The following is a 24,274-nucleotide window of genomic DNA, read 5'->3' as shown; positions in this document are numbered from 1 at the left end:
CGAAGGTCACCCAGTGAATGATGTGGTGTCCGAACTGCCGGTCCAGGCGGCGCCGCCCCTCCGCGTCGCCCAGGTAACGGACGAAGTCCTCGAAGTGCAGGCCCGCCGCGGCGAGGTCGCCGTCGCGGTGGCTCCTGCGGTACTTGCGGATGATGGGCGGGGCGATGTCGTGCTTGTACCACGGCTCGAAGCGCGGGTTGTTCACAAACTTGTCCTTGAAGGCGGAAATCAGGCGCTCGAAGGGATCCCTCACGATGAGGAACTTAAAGTAGGTGTTCAATCTGTGGGGGGGGGGGGGGGGGAACGACACGGTGACGCGGGAGCAGCGAAGGTCGCCCGCCCCGGTTTACGGCGGGACTGACCTGCGGGTGATTTCCTGCGGCGCGAGCGACGACAGGCGGGGGAGGCCGTTCTTCTCGTGGTTGTGAACGAGGCTTTCTGGAATCTCCTCCACGGACGGGAAGGCGCCTGCCGGAGTGAACGCAACAAACAGACGTTTAGCTCGATCCGCGCCGCCGGCAGCCGGCAGCCGCTAGCCGGCGTGCCCCACGACCTCCACGCGGGCCCACGACCTCCACACGGGCCCGCGACCCCCACGCCGCCCCGCGCTCACCGTTGAGCACAATCAGGACTTTCTTCCACTGCGTGTTTCCCACTTTGGGCGTTTGGCAGAACAAGATCTCGTGTTTGTCGCAGACGAAGATGCGGTCCAGCACGAACTTGCTGATGGGGACGCGAGTCAGATTCCCGAGGCTGCCGTTCCTGCACACGTTGGAGACGAGCTCCAGGCGCTTCTCGGTGACGGCCTGCCAGCCCTCCGCCGTGGGCGGAGCCGACGGCTGAGAAACAGACATGGACCCGATTACCATTTGCATCCGACGAGGCTACGGTTTAAATCGTCTCCTCCCGGTAACATTTTCCGACTTCGCCGCCCGGATCCGTCCAGGACCGTCCGAGGACAGACGGACATGACCTCCTCCTCACCTGATCAGGTGGGCTCGCTGCTCTCCGGTCAGCGCCGGAGACAACATCCGGTCTGACCCCCTTGGTGGCCGGCTCCGTCCAACCCGTCCTTTCGCCATAATCTGAAAACAGACGCGAGAACGCGATCCCGGTCACGTGATCGATCACGAATCAACACGGGAAAGCGCATCTCACCATCGATCGCTCTGAAGGTGATGAACTTGCTGACGAACACCAGGATGAGCAGCGCCCAGCCGCACGCGCCGAGGAGCAGCCAATGGTGGCGCATCGCTGCGCGCATTAGCGGCCGGCCATGGAAGCGCGGCGCTGCTAGCCGGCTCCGAGCCTACATGTCCGACGCTCCTCGATTAAGAGACGGCTCGCACCAATAAAAGAGGACGGACACGCCCGACGCCAGGGCGCGGCGGGACGCGGGGACGCGGGGCCGCGGGGCCGCGCCTCGCGTCCGTCGTCTCTCACCGGAGCGTCCCAGCGGCTAGCTCGAATGCGTCCCGGAATCATCGCCGTTATCCGCGAACAAGCTAGCGGGTCGGTTTGTTAGCCGCGCCTCCATCCCCAAACAGCGCGGTGGGACTCGATGGAGACGAACCGGGGGGGCGGGGGGGGGCTTTTTCTTTCCTTCTAAATGTTGTTTATTAATGTTAAAAATAAAAAAAGGCCAGAACGCCGGAGACGCGCTGGTCCTTAGCCACTCCTCGGGATGCTACTCAAGTAACTGTACTGGCCGGATGTACCCATTTGGCTTGTTACAGACAACTAGCGCCCCCTACCGGACGCACAGCGGCAGTGGGCGTCAAGACTCGGGAGCAGATTTTGAAATTTTACCTGGTTATGGACATATTTTCTAAATGCATGGTTTATACTCAACATTTGGGATTTAAATATTTCACATTAATCCAGGTTGCAGCATTTTCGATGTAAAAACTTCATAAAAACTCGACTTGCCCTCAATAAGGCAGCTTGGGAGGACATTTCTGATGAAATGTCTTCTTTTTTTGGGGGGGGGGGGGCTCAAGGAAATTCACCTGTTTCATAAACGACACATTTATCGTCCGTTTTAAAGCGGCTCCATTATCCGAAGGCTAAATCGCACAATATATTTCCAGATGTCTCTCCGGTATGTGAAAAATGTAACGCTGAAGACGGTTCTTTCATCCGGTTTGAGGCGTAGCGTCAATGAATTAGGATTATAAATAGAACAAAGCACATACAGTATAAAGTTACTCATGAAATACAGAGAAGAGTCCAGAATGTTTTACAGCAGGGATCTTTTGTGTTCACACCCCCCCCCCCCCCCCGGGATGGGCTAACTAGTGTCTTATAGTGATCCTACAGATACCTCCTGTGTCACCAAGCAGCACCGTGACCATGAAAGACACCTTTGATCCTAATAAGAGGACACAACTCATTTTAACACGCCTCTATGGTCATATTTTCAGTCCTTCCTAGGGGCCTCATCATTTTTGTCCAGGGACGCTTCAAAAGCAATGTCAGATTATTATTATTTTTTTAAGTTAATTTTTTCCCTTTAACAGAGGCATCACATGTAAGATTGCAAATTTAAGAAACGTAAAGAGACTTCTGGAGGCAAGGGGACCCCCCCCCCCCCATGCACCCTTTGACAGGAGTATATAAAGTATTATTTGTATGCCATAATGACAGAGACAAAAGGACTCCAGTTCTACACTGTAGAAAGAGCTGATAAAATACTTCCTACACTATAAGAAGTCGAATACACTCGAGATAAATGGAACTCTGTCTGATTTCAGGGTTAATTTCAAAGGGATATTACATTCCTCGTCATTCTTAATTATAAAAGAACCCAAATAAAGACATTCAAGCGAGACATCCTCTTTTCTCTTTTATTCCACTCGCAGAGGGGACGCGTTTAGTTTTCATCCACATTGACAGTCTGCAGACCTGTTTGGAGAAAAGAGAAAATGATTTGTAAACGTCTCTGTCGTCCGGCGATCGACGCAGGCAGCCGGCGAGCGTTACCTTTGCACGTGGTGACGGGAACGTAGGTGACCAGGGTGTACAGCTTGTTGGGAGAGTCCTCGTCCTCGTTACGCTTCCTGGACAGCCGCACGCGTATCCGGTACGGCACGTTCCTGGAAGACACGACGACCGACGCTCAGCGCGGGCATTTGGGTCGTCGCTTTATAGTCACGAGAATATCGCTTGCCGCACGTCCGCCAAAGACGGGCGTCCCCGCACCAAACACTCCTCTGCGGCTCCGACCCAAAACGAGCGCGAGCACGACGCCTCACCTGACGCCCTTGCTCCACACCGCCTTGTTGAGGCGCGTGTCGATGCGGACATCGGGGGTTCCCATCTCCTTCACGGCGAACTTGCGGATCTCCTTGATGGCGCGCGGAGCCCGTCTCTTGAAGCCGCTGCGAGGGACGTAATCTCGTTAAAGGGGGCTCCCCGGCCGAGCCTTTGATCCCGGGCACTTCTCAGACTTACACGCCGTGGATGCGCTTGTGGACGTTGATGGTGTACTCTCTGGTCACGACCTCGTTGATGGCGGAGCGCCCCTTCTTTTTCTCTCCTTTCTTAGTCGGGGCCATCTAGAAGAACATGTCGAGCGCAGCATTAGCATTTAGCACCCTGGAGGAACAACGCCACTCACTTTGAGAATGCTATGTTAGCATGATAGCTTTAGAACACTGCTAGCTAGCTAGCTCGCTGAATGATTGCATGATAAGTGATTTCTACTACAAAGGGGTTACAGGAACGCTATTATTATTAGCTTCGTTATATAATTCTGCCAGTCAGAAGAAAGGAAACATCACTGAACGGCCAGGCGACACGGAGCCCTTTAGCTGGCGTTAATGCTAGCCTACGTCACTCTTCAAAGACGTTTAAACACATCAAAATGTTCGCGTGGAACGAAGCACAAACAGTAAAACGTCCATTTAGGCGGGATGCGCCGCGAGCCGCGCCTTTGATGTCGCGGGATGGCGTTAGATCGCGGCGACTCGCTATCCGACAGAAGATACTCACCTCGGCTCGGCGATGAGGCGGAAGTAGGAAGGACGGAGTTCCAGGAGAGGATTGTGGGTAAAGGAAGCCGGTCCGTTCCAAAAGACGTTCGCCAGCAACAAATACGAGCGGAAAGGTTCCGTTTGTGTTACAACAAGAAGAGCGCTCACTGAGAACGTTATTCCGGTTTAGCAGGAAGAAACTATTGTCTGTACAAGATAAAAGCAAATTAAATCGTTTGAGTCCTGCAGAAATTCATGCCGCTTGTTTTTCTGAGAATTGAGAATTCTTAAAAGGTCAATGAAGGACGAAATAAAACCAGTATATTCAGAATCAGCACTTAAATGTGCTAAATCAGCACGACATGAACGACGTGACGAAATGCTTGGAAAATTCATTCTACATTTATTTTACAGTTCAAAAAACAAAGTACCACTACTTAAACATCTCAAAATGGACCCACAAACAAATGTAAACACGCTGGATTTCACGAGGCCAGACTCTCCGCTCCAGGGTTTTCCGGCTAGCAGCGATTCGCTGTTCTTAAATTAGTTCTTTAAGCTGTTGCCGGTTTTGTCCACTGGATCTGTCCCATCTGTTCGTCTCGAGCGTTAAACAAAGCAGCTCCTAGAAATTCAGTTTGAGCGCTCCTTTTCTCTCGGTGGCAAACCAGAACACAACCGGAGTCGGGATTATACACCTTTAATCTAAAGCGTCTCTTCCTACTGGGAACGCGACTCGGGTCGCCGACGACGACGGCACTCAAACAAGGAAAGGTCCGGAAGTCCGTATTCTGAAACGGGAGAGTCCCTGCAGGGTCTGCGTCACGGTTCAAAAACCAAACGGTCGTAACATCAAGCAGAAGACCCGCAAACAAGAATCAACGTCTGAGCAGTTTGATGCCGCTCGGAGCCAAAATGCACGATACATGAAAAGCAAACATCCCGTTTCGGCTCCAGCCAAATAAAGGATGAAATAACACAATGCAAAAACCCACAAAGCCATTCCCGGTGCATTTACTGTCCACGCCGACGTCCGGTCGTCTACGGCAGCCAAAGAAAATGACTGAAAAAGATTCACAAAGAATTTGACTTTATTTCGTCCCAAAAAAGAAGAAGAAGAAAACTAGAGAGGCGCGGACTGAGACGGGAGTCGGGTTTACGAATATTCATGTTCGTGTTGTTCACTTCAGGACGCGCACGCCTCGGGCTGCGCGGCGCCGCCGCCGGGCCGCTCCGGCGCCGCGGCCCGGCTGGCCATCGTCCGTCTGAAGAGTCGCACGCTCATCTGCAGCAACTCGCCGTCGACCACGGGGTAACCGGATACTGCTTGGTCAAGCCCTGAGGAAGCAGGAAATGTGAACGCCCCGCCCTCTCTCTCTCCCTCTCCCTCTCCCTCTCCCTCTCCCTCTCCCTCTCCCTCTCACACACACACACACACACGCGATGAGATAAACTACCTTTTCATTTTTCAGCAGCTGTCGGCGGATGGCGAAGTCCCTGCGGGCGCACAGGGCCTTGCAGCAGGGCCCGAGGTTGCTTAGCAACCCCGCTCTCTCCACCCGCCTGTTCAGCGCCGCCATATTCAGCGCCCCCAGGTCGTGCTCAAACAGCTTGTCGGCATCTGGCGGGACAGAGTTAGGATTTACGACCTCGCTCGCCGGCCCCAGCGCAGATTGTTAATCCGCGGGGATTAGAACCGTCCGACGTTCACCTTTGGGGTCGTCCAGCTCCGACCTGCACACCTCCCGGACCCGCTCCAGGAGCTCCGGCCCGGCGAGCCGCTTGGAGACGCCGGCCCGGAGCAGCACCGCCCCCGGGGTGAAGCGGAGCAGGGCCGCCCCCGCCGCCCGGGGCTCCTGCTTGCGTTTGGGCATCAGGCTGGACCAGTCCACATCGATGACGTCCAGAGGACCTGGGAGCACAGGGGACTTTAGAGAGGGACCCCCGGAGCGCGCTGAGGCGTCCCCCGCCCCCGCCCCGCCCCCGTACCCGCCGCCTTCTCCTCCTCCTGCTGATCCTCTTTCTTCTGGCTGTCGGCCAGGATCTCGTCCAGCTCGTCGTCGCTGATCGGCTCGTACTCCTCGCCGACGGACGCCCCCGACTGCCCGTCTTCCTCTCTGCCTTCCTCGTCTCCTGAGGATGACGAGCAGGCGCTTCCTTCAGGACGCGCCGGGGACGTTAAACGTTAAATCAAACCGTTTCCCTTACCGTCGGCGCCGTCGCTCTTCCCCGGCTCCCGCTGATCTCCCGTCGGATGGTGGCTGTTGCTCGGTTTCTCCGGCTCGCCGGGGACGGACGCTTCTTTGGGCGGCAGAGACTCGTAGTCGCTCCGTTCCGGTCTCATCGGGTCCCCCCGCCCTGGCGCCCGCGGGTCGCCGTGGGGCGGCAGGTCCATCATCATCCTCTCCCTCTCTCTCTCCCTCCCGTCTCTCTCTCGCTCCCGCTCCCGTTCGTGCTGCGGGACGTCCGGGAGCAAACGTTCCCTGTCCCGGATGTCTCGCTCCCTCAGGAGAGGCTCGCGGCCCGGACGCATCAGCAGCGGCTCCCGCCCCCTGCTGGGCCAGTCTCTGGGTTCGGGCTCCCAGTCCCTCTGCTGCTGCGGGGGCTGCTGGAGGAGGAGGGGCTGCTGCTGCGGGGGCGGCGGCGGCGGAGGCCTGGCGTCCTTCCGGTCCCTGTCCCGCTCAAACGGCTCCCGGTCCCGCTCCCGGTCCCGGCTGTCGTAGGAGCCGGCGCGGGACCTCGCCTGCCGCTCCGAGTCCGGGGAGCTGCGTCTGGAACTGTGGCTGCGCGAGTCCTGCCGGTCTGAAGACACGAAAAAAGTCAGGAGACAAAACCAAGGAGACTTCCTGTCCAGCAGGGAGGACGTACCTGAGGAGGTGCTGCGGCTGGGCTCCGCCCTCCTCAGCTGATCGATCCGGGACTTCCTCTCCGCCCCCGGAGGGTCGCCCCCGACCTGCCGCTCCCGCTCCCTGGCGCCCTGCAGGCGGCCGCGGCGGGGCCGAGGCCCCTGGGGCTCCTCCCTGTGGGCGGAGTCGCCGGAGGGCGAGCGCGGGCGCCTGGAGGACGTGCAGCTCTGGTTGCTCCCCATGCTGCTGCTGCGCGTCTGCTCCGGGGGGGGCTTCCGGAGCAGCGGCTGGGACATGAGGGGCTGCGGGGGCAACGTCTGCAGCAGCATGGGCGGATCCTGGATCAGCGGGGCGATGGGGGGCGGGATGCGCCGCTCCCGCTCCCTGCCCACCCTAGCCCCGCCCCTCCGCGGGGGCTCGGCGGGCGCCCTCTCAACGGGGGCCGGGGGCGCCTGCGCTTCCATCGGCCCTCCCCCGCGATGCGCCCCCTCCTCGTCTGACCAGTCGCTGAAGTTGTCCGTTTTGGACAGCGGCGATGGCTCCGTGTTGCCGCGGCGATCGGGCCTCATGGAGGGCGGGGGCGTACGGGGCCCCCGCTTCCTCTTACTCTGCGGCGCTGATGAATCCTCCTCAGACGCATCGGACTCTCCTCGTGACCTCTTCCTCTTCCGATCAAGCGCCTTCTTCTTGGCTCCCTTCCTGGGGGGGCACAGGGGAGGCGGTCCGTCTGCAGAACTCCCCGGGGGGGGCTCGGGGTTGAAGCGGTCTGCGGCGCTGCCCCCGCCCTCCTCTTCTTTGCGCCCCTTCTTCAAACCTTTCCTCTGGGACTTTGTCTTTTTTTTCCCGTCCTCGTGGGACGCCGTTCCAGCCGCGTCCCGGTCGTCGCTCGCGCCGGCGGCGACCGGAGGGGGCGGAGTCGGCGTCGGGTCTCGCTGATCTCTGCTCCTGCGGGACTCGACCGGAGGTTCCGGGTGATGCTCCCCCCGCCGGTCGCCGCCGCCTCGCCGTTCCGGGTTGTCGGGGTGACTCCGCCCGTCCCTCTTGTCGCCGGCTCCTCGCCGCTCTTCGTCCTTCCAGTAGCCGGGTTTGTCGTCGGAGGGCGGGGCCCCCGGCGGGGCCCCCGGCGGGGAGCGCAGCGGGGGCTCCTGGGGCCTCACCACCTGGCTCAGGAGGCGGTGCTTGTCACTACCTGCACACAGAACATTCCCGCAATCACACAGGTAACCGGGACGACGGCGGCGGGGGCGTCCGTCCACAAAGACGGTTCCTACCGTCGGACGAAGGCAGCGCCGCCGGGCTGGGGAGGAGGGGCTGTGGGTGGGGCTTGGCCGGCCCTCGGCCAACGGGCCGCTCGCTTTTGTCCTCCCCGCTGTTGTAGCCGTCGCTGTCTGCCGGGCTGACGTCCCGCGTCGGTCGCTTCGGGGACGGGCGGGGGCTCGGGCTGCTCTCCATGCGGGTCCTCTTCCGACTGGGGGGGGGGGGATTACGTCAGACTAGTCCCAGGAGTCCTCAGATTAAACGACTGATGAAATACGTGCCTCGTCTTGCGCTCGTCCCTGGCGTCTCGCATGGACCGCTCGTCCCTGGCGTCCTCCCTCCTCTCCCGCCGTTCCTCTCGCCCTCTCTCTCGCTCCTCCCACTCCCGTTGCCTCTCCCGCTCCCGTTGCTCCCGCTCTCGTTCCCGCTCCTTTCTCTCCCGCTCCATCTCCCTCTCCTTCTCCCGCTCCTCTCTTTCTCTCCCTCTCTCTCTCCTCGCGCTCCCTCTCTCTCTCCCTGGTCCTCTCCCGCTCAGCCTCCCTCTCCCGCTCCTTTTCCCTCTCCCTCTCTCTTTCCTTCTCCTTGTCCCTCTCCCTCTCTCGTTCCCGGGTCCTTTCTTCTCGTCTATCGTCTCCCTGTCCGTCCGGCGGTCCTCCCTCCTTTCGTCCCTCTCGCACTCGTCCGACCTCCCCTGGTGTCGATTTGGGGACGCTGCAAAAACAAAAGTTAACATTTAAAGACATCAAAATTCCGGGGACAAGTCACCCGACTGGCTGTGAATCCGTGTCCCGCACCTCTGTCCCGGTTGTCCCTGCGTTCGCGCTCGCTGTGGCCCCCCCGCCTGTCGTAGGAGGAGTCTCGGGAGGGCTCTCCTCTCCTGTCCCCGTCGTAGCGGTCCCTGTCCGAGCTCCGATCGTTGGTCCTCTCCGCGCCGCTCCGCGTGTCCCAGCCGTCGTGGCTGCTCTCGAGTTGGGAGCCTCTGGAGTTTCTGCTCGAGCCTTGAAGGAGTCAAAGCGAGGGAAAGACGTCTTCAGACATCGAGGACGAGGACGAGGACGACCGTCAGATACTGGCTGTTACCTTTATCGGGGACTTCATTGGCACGTCCTCTGCCACGCCCGTTCCTTTCAGTCCTGTCCACCCTGCCCTCCGTCCTCCCCCCGTCTTCACGTCCATGACTTCTTCCGTAGCTCCTGTCCTCCAGAGCCAGCTCGTCCTTCCTGTGACCGTCAGTCCTCTCCCTCTCCCTCCCCCGTTCTCTGTCCTTGTCCCTCTCTCGTTCCCGATCGCGGATCTCCAGGGACTCTCTGCTGGAGCGCGTCTCCGCCCGGCTGTCTCTGGAGTCCACGTTGTCCTGGCGGTCTCTAGAGTCCCGTGCAGATTCCCTCCCTCGGTCGCGAGCGTCCCGCCGATCGCGGGCCTCCCTGTCTTCGCGAGCGTCCCGCGATGAGACCTGTTCCGGGTCGTAGTCCCGGTCCTCTCGGACGCCGTCCTTCTCTCGTTTGCTGCGGCTCTCTGTTCAGACAAAAAAAAAAAAAAAGTTACATCGAGGAATTCTGCTCAACGAAGACGGAAATGTCCCCGCCGCTACCGTCTCTGCGGTCGTGCCGGCGCTCCTGGGCAGGCGGACTTCTCTCCCTTTCACCGCGGCTCCTCTCCCTCCCCCTGGAGCGACGCCGGCCGGGACTCGACCTGTCAGAGCGCCGGTGAGACGGCGAGGCATCGTGGGAAGCGGGAGGCGACCGGGAGCGGCGGGAGCTCGGCGGCGAGGAGGCGGAGACCGGGGCCGCCGAGCTCCTGCGGTAGACGGGCGAAGGCGAGCGGCGCCGGCGTGGAGACGGAGACTGCCTCTGGGTGGAGGAGCCCGAGTGGGACGAAGGGGAGCGGCGGCGGGGAGGAGTCGGGGTTTGCTGACGGCGGGGAGGAGTCGGGGTTTGCTGACGGCGGGGAGGAGTCGGGGTGCGCTGGCGGCGGGGAGGAGTCGGCGTCCTGCAGCGACGAGACGTTTGTTCCCCGATTAAAACAGGCCGCAGCTACAAAACGGAGACGTCAAACACGCGCTAACCTGCGAGGCGGGGACGCGAGAGGCAGCGTCTTATGGGACAACGCTTTAGGAGACGGGGACGTCTTCCTGACCGATGGAGACGCTCCCCGAGGAGACGACACGCTGCCGGAACGCTCCTCAGACGTCACCGCCCGCTTGGCCTTGTGGGAACTGTCCGATCGGTCCCTGGAAACGACAAGAGTTCAAAGAAAGGTCAGCGACACCCGCCCCCCGCCGTCGCCACGACAGCCCAAGGACGAGAGCGCCAACAGGCCGACTGCGTTGCCGCGGGAAACCGGACGGCCGCCGCCGCACCTGCGCTTCTCCTTCTTCTCTTTGTGCTTCTCCGCGTCCTGCCCCCGATCTTTCCCCTCCTTCTGCTTCTCCTCGCATTTCTCCTTGTTTTTGTGTTTGCCTTTGTGCTTCTTAACCCCCCCCACGGGAAGGTCCAGGGGCACCGGGGGGGGAGGGCTGGGAGTGCGGGGGCCCTTCTTCTTACCGTGGCTTCCTTTAGAGGACCTGGATGAAGATGGAGGCGATTAAAATGTTAGCGTCTGCGCGTCACCAAGCCCCCCCCCCCCCCCCCCCCCCAGGTCCTACCTGGCGGACTCGGAGACAGGCGAGGACACGGACGCCTTCTTCTCTTTCTTCAGACCCTGGCCTTTGGTTCCACTCTTGTGTTTCGGGGATCCACTGGACTTCCGGGGCGACGGCGACCCTTTGATGTTTAAACGCTCCGGGGACGCCTGCGGAACCAGAATCAGTTTGAATCACGCTCCGAAGCGGCGGCGTCAGCGGAGACATCAAAGAAGAAGCCGCCGACCTTCGGCGCCGCGCCGGCTCTCGCTTTGAGGGCGGCCTCGTCTTTTTTGACCACGTCTTCCCTCTTTTCTGAATTCTCCTGCTCCAGCTTCATCAGCTCGCGTTGGATCTTCTGCCGCTTCATCTCCAACGACAACTCGTAGTCGTAGTCGCCGATGTCGGAATCTTAAATCCAAACAAACATAAAACACGTCTCACGCCGTGCGGAGGAACTTTAACGGAGCGAACTAATGACCAGAACCTTCGCGGGTCGTTTCCCACTCCGGGGGCTCGTCTTCGCTGGCCGGGGTGCGCTCCTTCGTGATCTTTATGTCCTCCTTTTCCCTGCGTCGGCCTCGGGAGGAGTCTCTCTGCTGCCGGGGAACACGCGGGGGGGGGGGGGGGGTAAGTGAACCGCCGCAGCGCTTCTCTGCTCGACCGCTCCGTCGAGAGGCAGCAGACTCACCCTCGCCGCCGGGGACGCCGGCTCATCCTGGTCCCGTTTCGCGTTCTCCGGGTCGGCATCCTGCCTTTTATTCTTCATCCTCTCTCGAAGATCACCTGTGGGTCTCTCAGCAGACCTGCCCCCCCCCCCCAAAAAAACAAACATATGCACACAAAGGTCACTAAAGACAGCACAAACGCGAGGCGTAAACACGCCGTCCTACCGGCTGAAGCTGAATCCTTTGCCTCGCGGCTGCGTTCCATGTGTGTACCGGCAAGTGTTGCCGTAACTGCAGTTCCCGGTCTTCAGCCAATTTCTGCAGTGACTCTGAAAGACAGAAACACACGAGCCGGGGTGAGAGGGACGCCGCGCCGCCGCCGCCGTCGGTCGCATCGATGCCGTACATCGGCGGCATTACTCCCGGTGCTGGGACCAAGTCGTTCGAACACACTGGGCCGGCGGGAGGGGGCGCCGGGGCTGCTGCTGCTGCTGGTCGTGGTGGCGGTGCCGTCAGATATGGTTTTTGAATTCTCCACTGTTACCTTCCGCCTGATCTTGGACATTCTGTAGGACTACAGACGTGAAAATAGTGTTTAACTTAAATGCAAGTGGCTAATTCCCTTATTTATGTCAACATGGCAACACAAACCGAGACGGTTTGTTTACGAAACTAATTTAATTTACAGACTTAAGTGCCATATATCTAAACTAAAATAGCGACACATCCCAAATAAAGGCGAGCTTACTGCTCGGCCTGCTGCCGCTTAGACAGCGGCTCTGACCCAGCCTCTGTTAGCGAGTTGTCTCGTATGCTAGCTAGCTTACGGTCGGCTAAAGTTCCTCGACACCTGCTCGAATTTAATCGCAACGTTACAGCACCGCGTAATAGTAATAACGTACGTTATATTAAAATAGAAACTTGGCAAACCTGCGCCATTTTTGTCTTGTTTCATACCTCATGGTGGAAAGAACAAGAGAACCAAGGCTAATGCTAATGCTAAAGCTAGTCAACTGAGGAGCTAATGACTTAGCGCGGGCCGCGTTAGCGTTAGCTCGTCTGCTAATAACTGTGTTTACACAATAGCTGACTCACCCGATATATTAATTCGATGGTGCGTCTACTTTAGTCCACTGAGCGGACTCAGCACTTGTAGAAATTGCCAGGCTTAATCCTTAAAACCGAATCCATAACCTGCCCTGCGTGCCTTCATCTTGGCGGAAGGGAAGCGTCACAGGTTCCGTTCTTCTTCGGTGGTATTTTTGTCTTTCTTCTTCTCGTATTGCTCCAAATGCAGCAGTCGCTCGCCAACGAATAATCACATCTCTTCCAAAACGCATTAAAATGACAAATAACTACTTATTTTTAAAGTTGGTGTTTGTTGACTATGCGTTGTGTCTTCCTGGTGATATATTTAGCCACTGCTTGCATGTAATATCCCGGTTGTAGTGAAAAACTTGATATGTATTGTTGTAGTCACTCAACGTGACCACTAGAGGGCAGTACATTTTATCGTCGTAAGTCCACTTAGACATGTTTCCGGGAAACTCCTACAAAATAAAAGACTCCAAGTGGACAGAAATAACCAACACTCATAATTGTGTCTATTTTATTGGATGAATTCTAAATATATATGTAGAATCAGTTTGACAGCTGCAATTCTTTTGGTTTAATGTGGAATTACATTATACCGCATTAGTATGACGTGTCAATATATCCAATATATCCTTATTAATAATGGTCATACAAATTACAATCCTTTGCTCCAGTTAGTTTTATCTCTCTTTTATTTATTCATATGCGTTAATAGACTCGATTCCCAAAATATTGAAATCCCTGCTTAGATCCCGTGGTGAGGACTTGCTGCTTGCGTGTTCTCTATAACCTTGAGAGCGATGGTCTTCACGGCAATAAGGGCTTCGTTGCAGGCCGTAGGAATATGAGATGGTGGAAGGAGGAATCCATAACGTCCACGGTCCTGGAGCTCAAATGTGAAGGAATATTTGATGCCAAGATTATATGCCCAGTCGTCAGAACCACCAGGAGACAAGTCTGGGAACAGACAAGTACACGTGTGTGTATTTTTGATTGAATCAGGTTAAATTTGCTATTAAAAAAAAAAGAAATCCTACTTACATATCGTCTTCGCTCCGGCACCATATTTATAAGCATTTTGATAATATCGTCTGATTTTCTGGGCAGCTTCTTGGGCCATCTCAAACTTCACACATTACATCAATAATCAGAAATCAGGAATCATGACAGACGGGAGGAAAGCACTTTGATTGATTGCTTTTCACTCACCAGCTCTTTGTGGTTCTCTGCCTCATCTAAAGTGCAGGAGTAGGGGAAGAGCAGCATCTGCGAGTAGGAGTGGATGCTGAGGTAAAGCTGCACCGAGTCCTTGTGGCTGCGCAGGTAGTCGGCGACGGCCTGGGACTCGGGTTCAGACTCGGGGAAAGCGCCGCAGTAAATCTCAGAGCAGGGCTCGTCAGAAGCCCCCTCCGCTGGAAGAAACGGGATACTTTTAAGCTATAGATGCCGCTGGCCCAGGAAATAAATGGATGCAGATCCGTACAGGTGCAGAATATTACACTCCTAATAATATCTCATTGGAAAGTGCACGTGTGTGTGTGTGTGTGTGTGAGGAATTCTTACTGCACCAGTTGGCGTCAAAGTTTCTGTTGAGGTCCACACCGACGCAGTCGCTGCTCCGACTGATGGAGCGGTTCTTCCTCCACATCCTGTTCTGAGAAGGAACAAAAAAAAAAAAGAAAAAGAGTAAGAGAAAGGGAACAAAGGAAAGGCCATGAATCCGGGTTGACGCCGGTGATCTGCGCTGTGTGTTCTCACTGTCGTCCACGTGTACTCGTATCCATCCGGGTTCATGACGGGCAGGACGTAGACGTCCATGTTGTCCAGGATGCGCGTCATGTCGGGGTTTTGTCTGTAAAATGCCAGAGACTGTGGCAGAAAGCAGGTTTTCAGATTTCACTGTGAGAAATGGAGAAATAGTAAAAACGCTCCTTTCCTGGATTTATCAATGAATTTAAAATGTTTGCATTGTGCCTTGAAAAATAACAAAACTGCTATGTCAGACATTGTTTCTCGTTATTTATCGTTTTAGGTTAAATGTTGTGCGGCATCTCTATGCAAGTTATAACATGCTAAATTTTGTTTTGTAATGTACAGTATTTGAATGAAAGTTTTTTTACATTTCTGCTTGTACTTGTGCTTAGGTATCCCCGTACATTTTGTTTTTATATTTATTATCCTAACTAAGTCTGTATTTTAATTTGTTCAATAATATTAATAATAAATGTTGCTTTAAATTTTTTTAATGACTTTCTTTTAGGATTTAGTCCACCATCCCAGAAACAAAAGGACATTGTGTCATGTTCGGACTCACGTAGCGCACAAACCACAAGCAGAAGGCCGGAGCGATCCACTCTCTGGCGTGGATCCCGCAGTCGAGCCACAAGGCTTTCTTGTTTGGACGGTTATTCAGAGACAACTGAGAAAAAGAGACGAATCAACACCAAGAAGGGGCGACTGATTAATCATAAAATAAAATGATTGTGCTTTCGCCTGATCATCAACGAGCTGAGCGCACCTTCAGGACGTAGAGTGGGCGTTTCTCGCTGGAGGAGCCAATGAGGATGAGTTTCACCGTACTCGGGTTGTCCTGCTGGGTCCTGTTTATCCAGTAATAGATCTGCAGCAGAGACAAAAAAAACACGGCCATTGAGCCAAACCAACTCCTGACGTCACGCACGGAAACCCAATGAAGCTGGGGGGGGGGGGGCGTTACGTCATCCAGACTGTGATATCTCTCGTAGAACGACGCGCTGCTTCGTGGGTTCGTGGAGTCGTTCCTCGTCTGCATCTCAATCAGCTCCTCGGCGTTGGCTAATAGGACCCTGAGATTAACAGTCGAGCAGATTAGAAAACACCCGAACGAGGATGACCTTCTCAGATTACCTGTGAGTGACCCCGTGACCCCGGAGCAGATCCTTCACAGCCTCGGAACTGTTTGCAGGGACAAAGAGGTGGACCGGAGTGTCCTCCTTGATGTGTTGCGGAGAGTCAGGCTGCCATAAAGCTACCTGGGGGGGAGGGGGGGGGAGGTCACATCATGATCCATAAGAGGAACAATAATCACCGTCAATCAATGAAAGAATGAAGGGAAATGTAGTTCTACCTCAATTCGAGCGGACACATTCTTCACGAGCTCGACTTGTTCCGGTGATTCTGGGGTGATTGATAAAACCTGGTCGCTGGATCAGGAGGAAAAGCCCGTTTGACTTCTGTTAAACGATTGATCACACATTTTCCTTGCAATGCAACTTACTGCGTTTCCAGGCAACGTCCCGTCTTCACCAAAACGAATAAAAACAAAAGCGCCTTCATGCTTGTCAGACACAAGCGTGTTAAATAACAGATCCGAGCTGAAACCAGGGGGCAGGGAAACGGTATTGATTGATGGGAACTGTTTATTCACAAGTTAAATATTACTTATTTCTACGACAAGGGGGCACAGATCAGCCGTCCCGGCGGTGGAGGAGCAGCTCAGGGCATTTCTGTACGGGGAAACAGCTTCATGTGGATACGGTACACATATATTCATTCACACACATTTTCTAAATTAAAACAATAGGTTTCCAATCCGACTTTTCAGGTAGCGCTAGAAAGGACAGTGTAGTGACACGTCATCGCCGCCAGGGGGAGCCATAGAAACATAGTCTGCATGGCAGAGTAGATGCAAAAACCACCCTCGGTTCTTCGGAGTCTCTGAATTTAACGCACACATTTCAGCTCGTGTGGAACCGACATGTGTCGTCTCAGGGCTCCCTTCCGCGTAAACGATTTGCCGCAGACGGAACAGCGGTGCGATCGCTCCCCCGTGTGGACGCTCAGGTGCTCCCCCAGGTGCTGCTTCCGCGTGAACGCTTTACCGCAGACGGCGCAGCCGAACGGCTTCTCCCCGGTGTGCATCCTGGCGTGCGTCGACAAGTTGTTCCTGAAAGCGAAGCTGGCCTTGCAAAGCGGGCAGCCGTACGGCTTCTCGCCCGTGTGAACTCTGGCGTGCGCCGACAACGTGGAACCGGTGGCGAACCTTCTGCCGCAGACGGAGCAGCAGAAGGCCTTCTCCCCCGTGTGGACAGTCAAGTGTTGCTTCAGGATCCTCTTGGACCCGAACTCTTTCCCGCAAACGGAACAAACGAAAGGCTTCTCGCCCGAATGGACGCTCAAGTGGTGCTTCAGGGTTCCGCTGTCCCCGAACACTCTCCCGCACACCGAACAAATAAACGGTTTCTCCCCGGTGTGCGTTCTCATGTGCTTCGACAGATTGTGCCTCAAACTGAAGCGCGATTGACAAACCGAGCAGGCGAAAGGTCTCTCCCCCGTGTGAACTCGCAGGTGCGCCGTCAGATTCGAGCGCTGCGTGAAAACCTTAGCGCAGAAAGAGCAACCGAAGGGTTTCTCCCCCGTGTGGATTCTGGCGTGTTGCTCCATCTCCGTCTTTCGGGCGAACCCTTTCCCGCAGACGGAGCACGCAAACGGCTTTTCCCCCGTGTGGACCCTCATGTGCCTCGCAACTTGACCGTTGAATTGAAAAGTCTTTTGGCAGACGGAGCAGCTGAAACGTTTCCCCTCCGTGTGAAGTCTCGCGTGAGTCGCTAACGACTTCTTCTGTGGGTATCCTTTCCCACAGACCGAGCAACTGAACGGCTTCAGTTCTGCTGGGAGTCGTGTGTCGGTATCTGGCCGTGAATGACCATCCGGATCAACGTTCCTTTGTGGTTCTGGTCCTCCACAGTCGTCTCCTCCGGTCTCCGTTTCAGCTTGGCAACTCTGCAGGGACTCAGTTTCCTCTCCATCGTCTGCTTCACTCTTCACGGGGTCAGGATCGAACGTGAACGTGATGATTTCAGCCGCCTCCGGCCCGTGAAGCTTCTCTCTCTCCTGGCTGGTCCAAGCTTCTTCCTGTTCCTCTTTAATGCGTGGCAGCTTTTGGGGGTCATCCCGATCCAGACCGGGGTTCCCCTCGTTTTTCTCAGGGGGAACCTCTTTTCTGACCAACAGCAACTGGACATCTGTGGATAATTATGACGCATACACAGACAAATGTATTACCCGTATGACAACATTAGTGAAAAAATATAGAAAGCATAAAATGGACATCGGTGTTCTGAACCAACCTGTTCCGCGTGAGCCGACTTGAGGGTCGACAACAGCGCCCAGGAGCTTTCGGGACATTTGGAGTCCCTCCCTCGAAGGTTTTCTCGGCTATGACGTCTTCGCTATCAGCGGCCAACAAGCTAAGTTAATTAATTAATAGCGTCGCCAGAGAACAAAAGCTGAGCTAGCGCCAATAGCTTCGTAGAAGAACAGAAGCTAAGGTGCATGATGTTTCGCTGTCACCGGCCAACAAGCTAAGCTAGCATGAATAGCTTCGTCAGAGAACAGAAGCTAAGCTAGCATGAATAGCTTCGTCAGAGAACAGAAGCTAAGCTAGCATGAATAGCTTCGTCAGAGAACAGAAGCTAAGCTAGCATCAATAGCTTCGTCAGAGAACAGAAGCTAAGCTAGCATGAATAGCTTCGTCAGAGAACAGAAGCTAAGCTAGCACCAATAGCTTCGTCAGAGAACAGAAGCTAAGCTAGCATGAATAGCTTCGTCAGAGAACAGAAGCTAAGCTAGCATCAATAGCTTCGTCAGAGAACAGAAGCTAAGCTAGCATCAATAGCTTCGTCAGAGAACAGAAGCTAAGCTAGCACCAATAGCTTCGTCAGAGAACAGAAGCTAAGCTAGCATCAGTAGCTTCGTCAGTGAACGCAAGCTAATTCTAGGTGAAAGTGTCGAGGAGGGTATCTTGAGTTCTATCGGGATAATTATTAGGGCGTTTTAGTTCCGTTGAAAGGAAGATCCAGCTTGATAGCTACAGAAGCTACTCTGGCTAGCACTGTGGGGCCCTGCTAGCAGGCTAAGCTAACCTCCTTTCTGCATCCTTTTGCCGACTCTTGACTGAAACATATCGGAAGTTGATGCAGAGTAAATTAATGCATCCATCGATACAGGCTCCGATCTCTGATAGGAAAACTACTTGGTACGTAACGGAGGCAACGCGATGGCTGCCGGATAAGTCCTCCTTCTTTTGAGTTTTATCAGACTTTGGCCACCAGCTTTAAAGATCTTCATCACCACCTGGTGGACTGGAGTGGAAGTGTCGTAAAATAAAGAACCCCCCCAAGTAAAACGACGGCACATGTTTTACAGCAGAATTATATTTAACGAACAAACAGTTACAGGTTGATATTACATTAATTATTCCTTATTATGCTACTGGCAAAAAGCAAGTCTAAAACCGAGGGCTTCCAATACACGGTGTACTGGCTCGTACAGCAGTATATACACAACAAAGAAGTAAAGGTACCGTTAATAATATCTGGGTGCATTTAAAAAATAAAAAACACGCTTAATGATCCTTTAAATTTCAGCCATGGAAAATAAGAATCCCTTATTTACAGGAGGTCGCTGTAAGTGAAATTAAAACTGACCTGCGATAGAACACAAGCAGAAAAACCCATCAGCGTTGCCTATAAATAATCCTCGAGCTAACAGCTAGCATCGTGTCACAGAAACAGCTATGTACAAAAAAAAAAAAGAAGTAGTAAATATACACAATGTGCAGGAACAAATCAAAACGTGCATAACAGTTAGCTGAACACAGTTCAGAGTATCGGATGTGTCATAAGCACAACGCCATGAAGAGGCATTACTTTGGGCCCACGCTCAGGGGCCACACTGACACACGGTGCCAGGCGGCCGGAGAGAAGGCGCTTCTTCCGTACACGCAAAGGTTCTCTCAGCGTGCCCATGTACGCGTCGCCATCATCTGTACAACGGGACACGTTGGACAGGAGACCAAGCGGCGAGCCCGCGATGAGCTCTCTGTCGACTTCATTCCTTGGCGGCCATTTTGAAGATTGCACAGTTTAGCCCGCTGCCACTATAAATACTTTACTAATGATTGCAAAATAATATAATTCCACCCCACCTTAAAAAAAAAAAAAAGAAATCTAGGTCAACAACCCGAAAACATTTAAATTGAGTATGTTAGTAAGTTATAGTTTGTAACTATAACAGTTTTTAATTATAATTATGTTTAGCATTTCAGCAAAATGTACGTCCTAGCATCGAGCAGATTGTGGGTGTAATAATACTAGTAATACTAGAAAATGTTAGCATTAGCTCAGTAAGTGCTTCAGAAATAGTTTTAATTTACTTGTAATTTATTTCACGTTACCACACTGCCCAATAAAATAAAATAAAAATCAATCTCAAAATAGCAAAAAACAAAAACAGCTAGCATGTTGGTAGTGTAGCATTCAAAATGGCCACCATGGGATATGGGACTAAAACAGACCGTTTAATAATATGACATCAATTCTCGATTATTTCAAGCACAAGACTTTACAGCAAGTGACCTTGCTAAAAAAACAAGCTAGCTCTTTCCCAACAAACGGGCAGCTAATCGATAAAACGAGCTCCATTATTATTTTTTTGGACACGATCCCATCTGAGCTAATGTAGAAAACACACCGGCAAACCCGACGGCAGATAGAGTAGCGATACCTCAACACAGTAGGCAGACCGCTCCTTCGGTTGGGAACGAGATTAAACGTTCGGAACATCCCGATTGGAACGCAACTCGTCACTGCGCCTCGTCATACGCCGATACATCGACCGTGTCCGAGAGAGGTCGACGAGCTCACGTACTGCACACAACATCAGCAACTCGGTTCCATGATACAATTTGTACCAAACAAAGTTTTCTCCGCCTAGCATGGATTCAGCCCGGTACCTGCTGCAGACAAAAAAAAAAAAGAAGACGAGGACGCCGTCAGTCCAAGAGCACAGCCGTGAACTTAAATATATTTACAACTCAAACAACGTTGGATTTACCGCGTCCACGTGTTCTCTATCGGCAGCAGACGCCCGAGTTGACCCAAAAATAAAGGTCCAGAGGAAGAGAGAGAGAGAAAGAGAGATGTCCCTTACTAAAACTAAGGTACACGCGACAGGGTCACCCCATCTCTACAGCTACAACTCTGACCAACACACTGGCGCCAAAGCAGTGGAGACAAACCCACAACACACACACAGAGTAATAGATTACAGTCCAACAGGACGACGTCTTTCTTCACTCTCAGTAACCCGTTTGAACCTTCTCTGCGAGGATGGCGGCCGCTAGCTGCTGGGGGTCTGTGACGTGGGGGCTCCTGGCCATCACGCGGCTGACCAGCCCCGAGGGAAGATGTTGCACAGGTTGACGTACACTTTCTCCCTCGCGTCGCCGCAGCGGTGACGTGCGGGGATCCCGGGTGCTGCGGCGCGTAGGAGGGAAGAGGGGGATGTGGCGGCGCTGAAAAGTGAGGCGGGTACGGCGGAAGAGCGGCGCTGGGCGGATGGAGGGGGTGAGAAGGGCGGGCCGGAGGCAGCGGGTGGTTGAAGTAATGCGTCGGGGACGGGTGGAGCGCTGGGTGGGAGGGATGGTGCTCGGCGTAGACTTCCTGTGACCAGTGGGGGGCACTCCAGGACGACTGGCGAGCGTCTGGCAGGCTGTCGTAGCGCGACGGCTCGTACCGGGACGCCGGCAGCGGAGGAGACGGCCTGTAGTAAGCGTCCCAGCTGGGCGGAGCTTTGGGCCGCTGGTGGCGGTGCGACGAGAGGTGCGAGTCGGACACGCTCGCCGCTCTCGTGGGGGCCAGGCAGCGGCCAAGAGGAGAGCGGGGGTCGGACTGGGGCAGGGAGTGGTAGTCGCCCGGGCAGCTGGAGCGCGCAGCCAGCGGCTGATGCTGGAGGTGAGGGGGCAGAGGGTAGAGGGGGCATTTCTGGGGCGCCTCGGACGGAGGTTGATCTCGGATCGTCTGCCCACGCGTGAGATTCAAGTGGTAGCCGCGCACGGCGGAATTAGAGGCGTGGCCGTGCTGGATGTAATCGGCGGGGACGAAGGCCGCAGAGTTCCTGGCTTGGCGAGACATGATGGGGGTAGAGGCGACCGTGGGAACTAACGAAATGGACACCGTCGTCCAGGAAGGCGTCGGGGGGGCAGCCGGGACACTGCCGCTCGCCGTAGGAGTCGCAGCTGCTCACGCCGCCCTCGCTGCCGCATTCGGAGCCCGTGGATCCCAGGGAGCCGAGCCGCGGGTCCGCGTCGCTCGGGAAGCGACGGTCCGGGCTGCGTCCGGAGAGACTCGGGCCAGGGTAGGCGCGAGCCACCGAGTAGTAGCTCAAGTCTGGGGACTCGCAGTGAGGGTAAAGGTCATGGTTGGGAACCGGCAGGCCATGAGGCGTCCCGGATCTGGAGTGCTGATCGTGCGGAAGGCCGAGGCCGGCCGCGGGGCCGCGTTCGAGGGACAGACCGTTCTTCTGGACCTCCGTCCTCCCTTTGGCGAGAAGCTTGTCCTCCGCGTCGCCGCAGGACAGAGCCCGGACGCTCGGGTCAGACTGTCTTTTCGGCGCGCCCTTCTTTGCCTCGATGCTCCCCGCAGGCACGCTGTGGCTCTTCACCAGCCCGGCGTCCCCCCCCCCCTGGGCTCTCGCTGCGACGCAGGTCTTGCGCTTGCGCGCAACTCGTCGGCCACGGCGCGCTGAGGCTGGGCGCCTCTTTCCGGGTGGTAGTACTTACACTTGTGCCCGTACGTGCACTTCTTCCCTGCAGCAAAGAGATGAAATGCATTTCAACAAACATTAAGGTGACATAAATCAACCGATGACGTTTGCTCTTTGATGCGTGGAAGAGGAACCAGCGATTCTCCCTCACGCCTTCGCTGCGACGCTCTCACCATACGGACACGGCTGCTTCTTCTGCTCAGGCACGACGGCTCGCTTTCTCAGGAAGTTATCCAAGCTGGGGCCGTGGCGCCCGAGGGGGTCGTCCGGGGGCATGAACCTGAGGACAGGAAGAGGCTGTTATCGGAGGGCGTTTAGGAGGGGGGGGGGGGTCGGGTGCAGATCCAGCTGCAACCTACTTGTCGTTGACGAAGGAATACATGAGCAGCCGCTCGTCGACGAAGCGCTTCCACTCGGGCTTCTCGTTGGCCAGGTCTCGGTAGTTGTCGTTGGAGACGATGACGCCGTCCGACTCGTAGGCCAGCTTGACGATGAAGCGGTCGTCGTAGCAAACGACGCGCCGGCCTTGGACGCGGCGCGAAGGAGTGAAGACCAGGATCTTCTCCTTCTCTAGGCGACGCAAAGTCTCTTGATCTGTGTGTGTGTGTGTGTGGGGGGGGGGGGGGGGGGGTAAAGTTGAGAACGATCCTGTGCCCGAATGACCGGATGTGTCAGACCCGACTTGCACCGACCAGTTATCGGGGCGTCAGGACGGGACTGCTCCTTCCTCCACGCAGGCACGAACACCGTGATGTCATGATGGCCCCGCTCGAGGAGCCAATCGACAGCCAGCTGGATGCCCTGGCAGGAAAACACTTCTTTGTTGCCATGGCTACAAGGAAGTTAATGAACATTTTAGACGAGTCCAAATCAAGGAGATTCACACTTTGATCCGATTAAAGCCCGACACACACCTCATCGCCACGTTGCTGCCGTCGACCACGACGGGCCGCAGGTTGTCCCGGTCACAGGGACAGGGACAGGGACAGGGACAGTCCGGAGGACACGGGGAGTCCGCCCGCTGGCCGTCCGACATATCGGAACAGCCGCAGGAGGAAGTGGAGGAGGAAGCGGACGAGGTGGAGGCCAGCGTTGGAGGCTGCTCGCCGTCCGGCTTGGTGCCCAGTTTGACCAGCTCCCCGAGGACGTCGTTGATGAGGGTGTCGGGGGCCATCTTGGACAGCACCAGTCGCACGGTCTCTTCAGAGTAGCCCAGCTTCAGGGCGAACTCCAACTTGGCCCGGAATGCTTTGCCGCCGGCCCCCGGCGCCGGCTCGGATGCGGACGGATCGGCCGGATGCTCGCGCGGGGAGCGGCGGGGCTGCCTGGGGGTTCGGGGGGGCCCTCGGTACCCAAGTCGACACACTGGGCCCTGCAAAGCGGCTGGTGAGCGTTCTTAGTGGGAGTCGACCCCCGTCTGCTCCGTTTGGGTCCGAGCTGCCGACGGCGGCGCCGCTTGAAGGCGCCAGCTCGCTCTCTGCATCCGATCTGGCAGTTTCTTCCACGCCAGTTGGCGGGGGGGAATCAGCGGCGACGCCGTTGCTCGTGCCCCCCCCCCGCTCCTCCATAGCAGGGGGCCCGACCGCACCGCCAGCCTGCCGGTCAGCCCCGCTACATGCAGATACTCCAAGTCCAACACCAGACTGAGGATGTGGCCCGCTCCGCCTCCACATGGTCCTTCTGGCCCATGGATCCGTCGCAGACATCCAGCACACGGCCCCCCCCCCCCCCCGGACTGCCGCCCCCCCTCCTACGACGCTCCGCTCATCGGCGCTAGAAGGAAGGGGACAGAGAGCGGAATGAAGTACGAGACACAGAACTGGGCTGGAGAACGGGGAGTATCCGGCTGTTGCAAAAGGGACTCCGCCCGGGCCGACACAAAAGGCTGGGGGGGGGGGGGGGGGGGGGGGTCCTCTCGCCTTAATTAATGGACTCCCACCTTTTATAGATGTTTCTTATCTGGTCCTAGCTTGTCTTCACCAAGCTGCGTCACTTCACATTAATTTAGGGGGTGAACCATTTAAAAACCAAAAGCCAGCAAGCTGTTGGCGACGGGGCAGACCCCCCCCCCGGTCACATCCTACCTGCTCGTTACGACCGTTACGCTTCTTCACAACGGGGCGGTAGGGGCACTTATTAAAAACACAGAGGCGCCGCATTCAAGGAGATGAGATCTGGTTCGGCTAATCTAATCAATTAGGAAACAGAGATTGGGACGTTTAGAGATGA

General features: G+C 55.7%; 6 protein-coding genes across 6 annotated transcripts in view; all 6 read right to left on the bottom strand.

The window, feature by feature from the left end:
- Nucleotide 1: 1 nt before the first annotated feature.
- On the bottom strand, nt 2-1,264 carry chst10 (carbohydrate sulfotransferase 10; the record flags this gene model as incomplete). Its single annotated transcript, XM_068756205.1, has 5 exons — nt 1,159-1,264; nt 1,003-1,085; nt 614-884; nt 363-468; nt 2-281 (listed from the first exon to the last, which is right to left on the bottom strand). Coding segments are annotated over exons 1-5 (846 nt in total), but the record flags the coding sequence as incomplete, so codon positions are not given.
- Nucleotides 1,265-2,832: 1,568 nt separating this feature from the next.
- On the bottom strand, nt 2,833-4,039 carry rpl31 (ribosomal protein L31). The gene is made up of 5 exons (XM_068756443.1): nt 3,994-4,039; nt 3,454-3,557; nt 3,255-3,380; nt 2,983-3,095; nt 2,833-2,904 (listed from the first exon to the last, which is right to left on the bottom strand). The coding sequence occupies exons 2-5, from the start codon at nt 3,555-3,557 to the stop codon at nt 2,873-2,875; spliced, it is 375 nt and encodes a 124-aa protein (XP_068612544.1). The 5' UTR covers nt 3,994-4,039; the 3' UTR covers nt 2,833-2,872.
- Nucleotides 4,040-4,357: 318 nt separating this feature from the next.
- Nucleotides 4,358-12,579, bottom strand: zc3h13 (zinc finger CCCH-type containing 13). Its single transcript, XM_068756279.1, is given in 22 exon segments — nt 4,358-5,297; nt 5,300-5,312; nt 5,432-5,595; nt 5,686-5,886; nt 5,964-6,107; nt 6,183-6,776; nt 6,843-8,009; nt 8,176-8,288; nt 8,359-8,559; nt 8,561-8,714; nt 8,717-8,788; nt 8,848-9,075; nt 9,158-9,592; nt 9,669-10,066; nt 10,185-10,307; nt 10,437-10,867; nt 10,945-11,108; nt 11,185-11,296; nt 11,389-11,503; nt 11,591-11,694; nt 11,772-11,939; nt 12,461-12,579. Coding segments are annotated over 21 exon segments (5,229 nt in total). The 5' UTR covers nt 11,931-11,939; nt 12,461-12,579; the 3' UTR covers nt 4,358-5,160.
- A 517-nt stretch (nt 12,580-13,096) lies between these two features.
- Nucleotides 13,097-15,778, bottom strand: cpb2 (carboxypeptidase B2 (plasma)). Its single transcript, XM_068756365.1, has 11 exons — nt 15,717-15,778; nt 15,567-15,642; nt 15,347-15,471; nt 15,177-15,285; nt 14,979-15,080; nt 14,775-14,879; nt 14,219-14,329; nt 14,024-14,114; nt 13,670-13,872; nt 13,502-13,586; nt 13,097-13,417 (listed from the first exon to the last, which is right to left on the bottom strand). Exons 1-11 carry the CDS (start codon nt 15,773-15,775, stop codon nt 13,206-13,208), a joined length of 1,278 nt encoding a protein of 425 aa, XP_068612466.1. The 5' UTR covers nt 15,776-15,778; the 3' UTR covers nt 13,097-13,205.
- Nucleotides 15,779-15,840: 62 nt separating this feature from the next.
- Nucleotides 15,841-17,705, bottom strand: LOC137912181 (gastrula zinc finger protein XlCGF57.1-like). Its single transcript, XM_068756532.1, has 2 exons — nt 17,569-17,705; nt 15,841-17,463 (listed from the first exon to the last, which is right to left on the bottom strand). Exons 1-2 carry the CDS (start codon nt 17,624-17,626, stop codon nt 16,163-16,165), a joined length of 1,359 nt encoding a protein of 452 aa, XP_068612633.1. The 5' UTR covers nt 17,627-17,705; the 3' UTR covers nt 15,841-16,162.
- A 941-nt stretch (nt 17,706-18,646) lies between these two features.
- LOC137912180 (probable ribonuclease ZC3H12C) overlaps nt 18,647-24,274 on the bottom strand; it is a 6,795-nt gene continuing 1,167 nt past the window's right edge. Inside the window, 13 exon segments of the mRNA XM_068756531.1 lie at nt 18,647-20,680; nt 20,683-20,751; nt 20,754-21,378; nt 21,380-21,993; nt 21,996-22,088; nt 22,219-22,325; nt 22,405-22,639; nt 22,738-22,877; nt 22,960-23,317; nt 23,320-23,454; nt 23,457-23,657; nt 23,660-23,710; nt 23,713-23,818. Coding sequence (XP_068612632.1) covers nt 20,580-20,680; nt 20,683-20,751; nt 20,754-21,378; nt 21,380-21,993; nt 21,996-22,088; nt 22,219-22,325; nt 22,405-22,639; nt 22,738-22,877; nt 22,960-23,317; nt 23,320-23,454; nt 23,457-23,657; nt 23,660-23,710; nt 23,713-23,734 — 2,751 coding nt within the window. The 5' untranslated portion in view covers nt 23,735-23,818 and the 3' untranslated portion in view covers nt 18,647-20,579.

Source organism: Brachionichthys hirsutus, chromosome 24, assembly GCF_040956055.1.
Source record: "Brachionichthys hirsutus isolate HB-005 chromosome 24, CSIRO-AGI_Bhir_v1, whole genome shotgun sequence".
In the NCBI taxonomy this organism is placed as follows: domain Eukaryota; kingdom Metazoa; phylum Chordata; class Actinopteri; order Lophiiformes; family Brachionichthyidae; genus Brachionichthys; species Brachionichthys hirsutus.
This window is presented reverse-complemented; position numbering and strand designations above follow the sequence as displayed.

Bases quoted from the DNA above. Each gene is read 5' to 3' on its own strand.
- rpl31 (XM_068756443.1), bottom strand. From the start codon at position 3,557: ATGGCCCCGACTAAGAAAGGAGAGAAAAAGAAGGGGCGCTCCGCCATC. The intron at 3,096-3,254 runs GTGAGGCGTCGT...CGTGTCTTCCAG, and splicing joins GTGTGGAGCAAGGGCGTCAG to GAACGTGCCGTACCGGATAC. The intron at 2,905-2,982 runs GTAACGCTCGCC...TTCTCCAAACAG, and splicing joins TCCCGTCACCACGTGCAAAG to GTCTGCAGACTGTCAATGTG.
- cpb2 (XM_068756365.1), bottom strand. From the start codon at position 15,775: ATGAAGGCGCTTTTGTTTTTATTCGTTTTGGTGAAGACGGGACGTTGC. The intron at 14,115-14,218 runs GTGAGAACACAC...GTTCCTTCTCAG, and splicing joins ACGAGTACACGTGGACGACA to AACAGGATGTGGAGGAAGAA. The intron at 13,587-13,669 runs GTGAGTGAAAAG...TAATGTGTGAAG, and splicing joins CAGAGAACCACAAAGAGCTG to TTTGAGATGGCCCAAGAAGC.
- LOC137912181 (XM_068756532.1), bottom strand. From the start codon at position 17,626: ATGTCCCGAAAGCTCCTGGGCGCTGTTGTCGACCCTCAAGTCGGCTCA. The intron at 17,464-17,568 runs GTTGGTTCAGAA...AATTATCCACAG, and splicing joins AGTCGGCTCACGCGGAACAG to ATGTCCAGTTGCTGTTGGTC.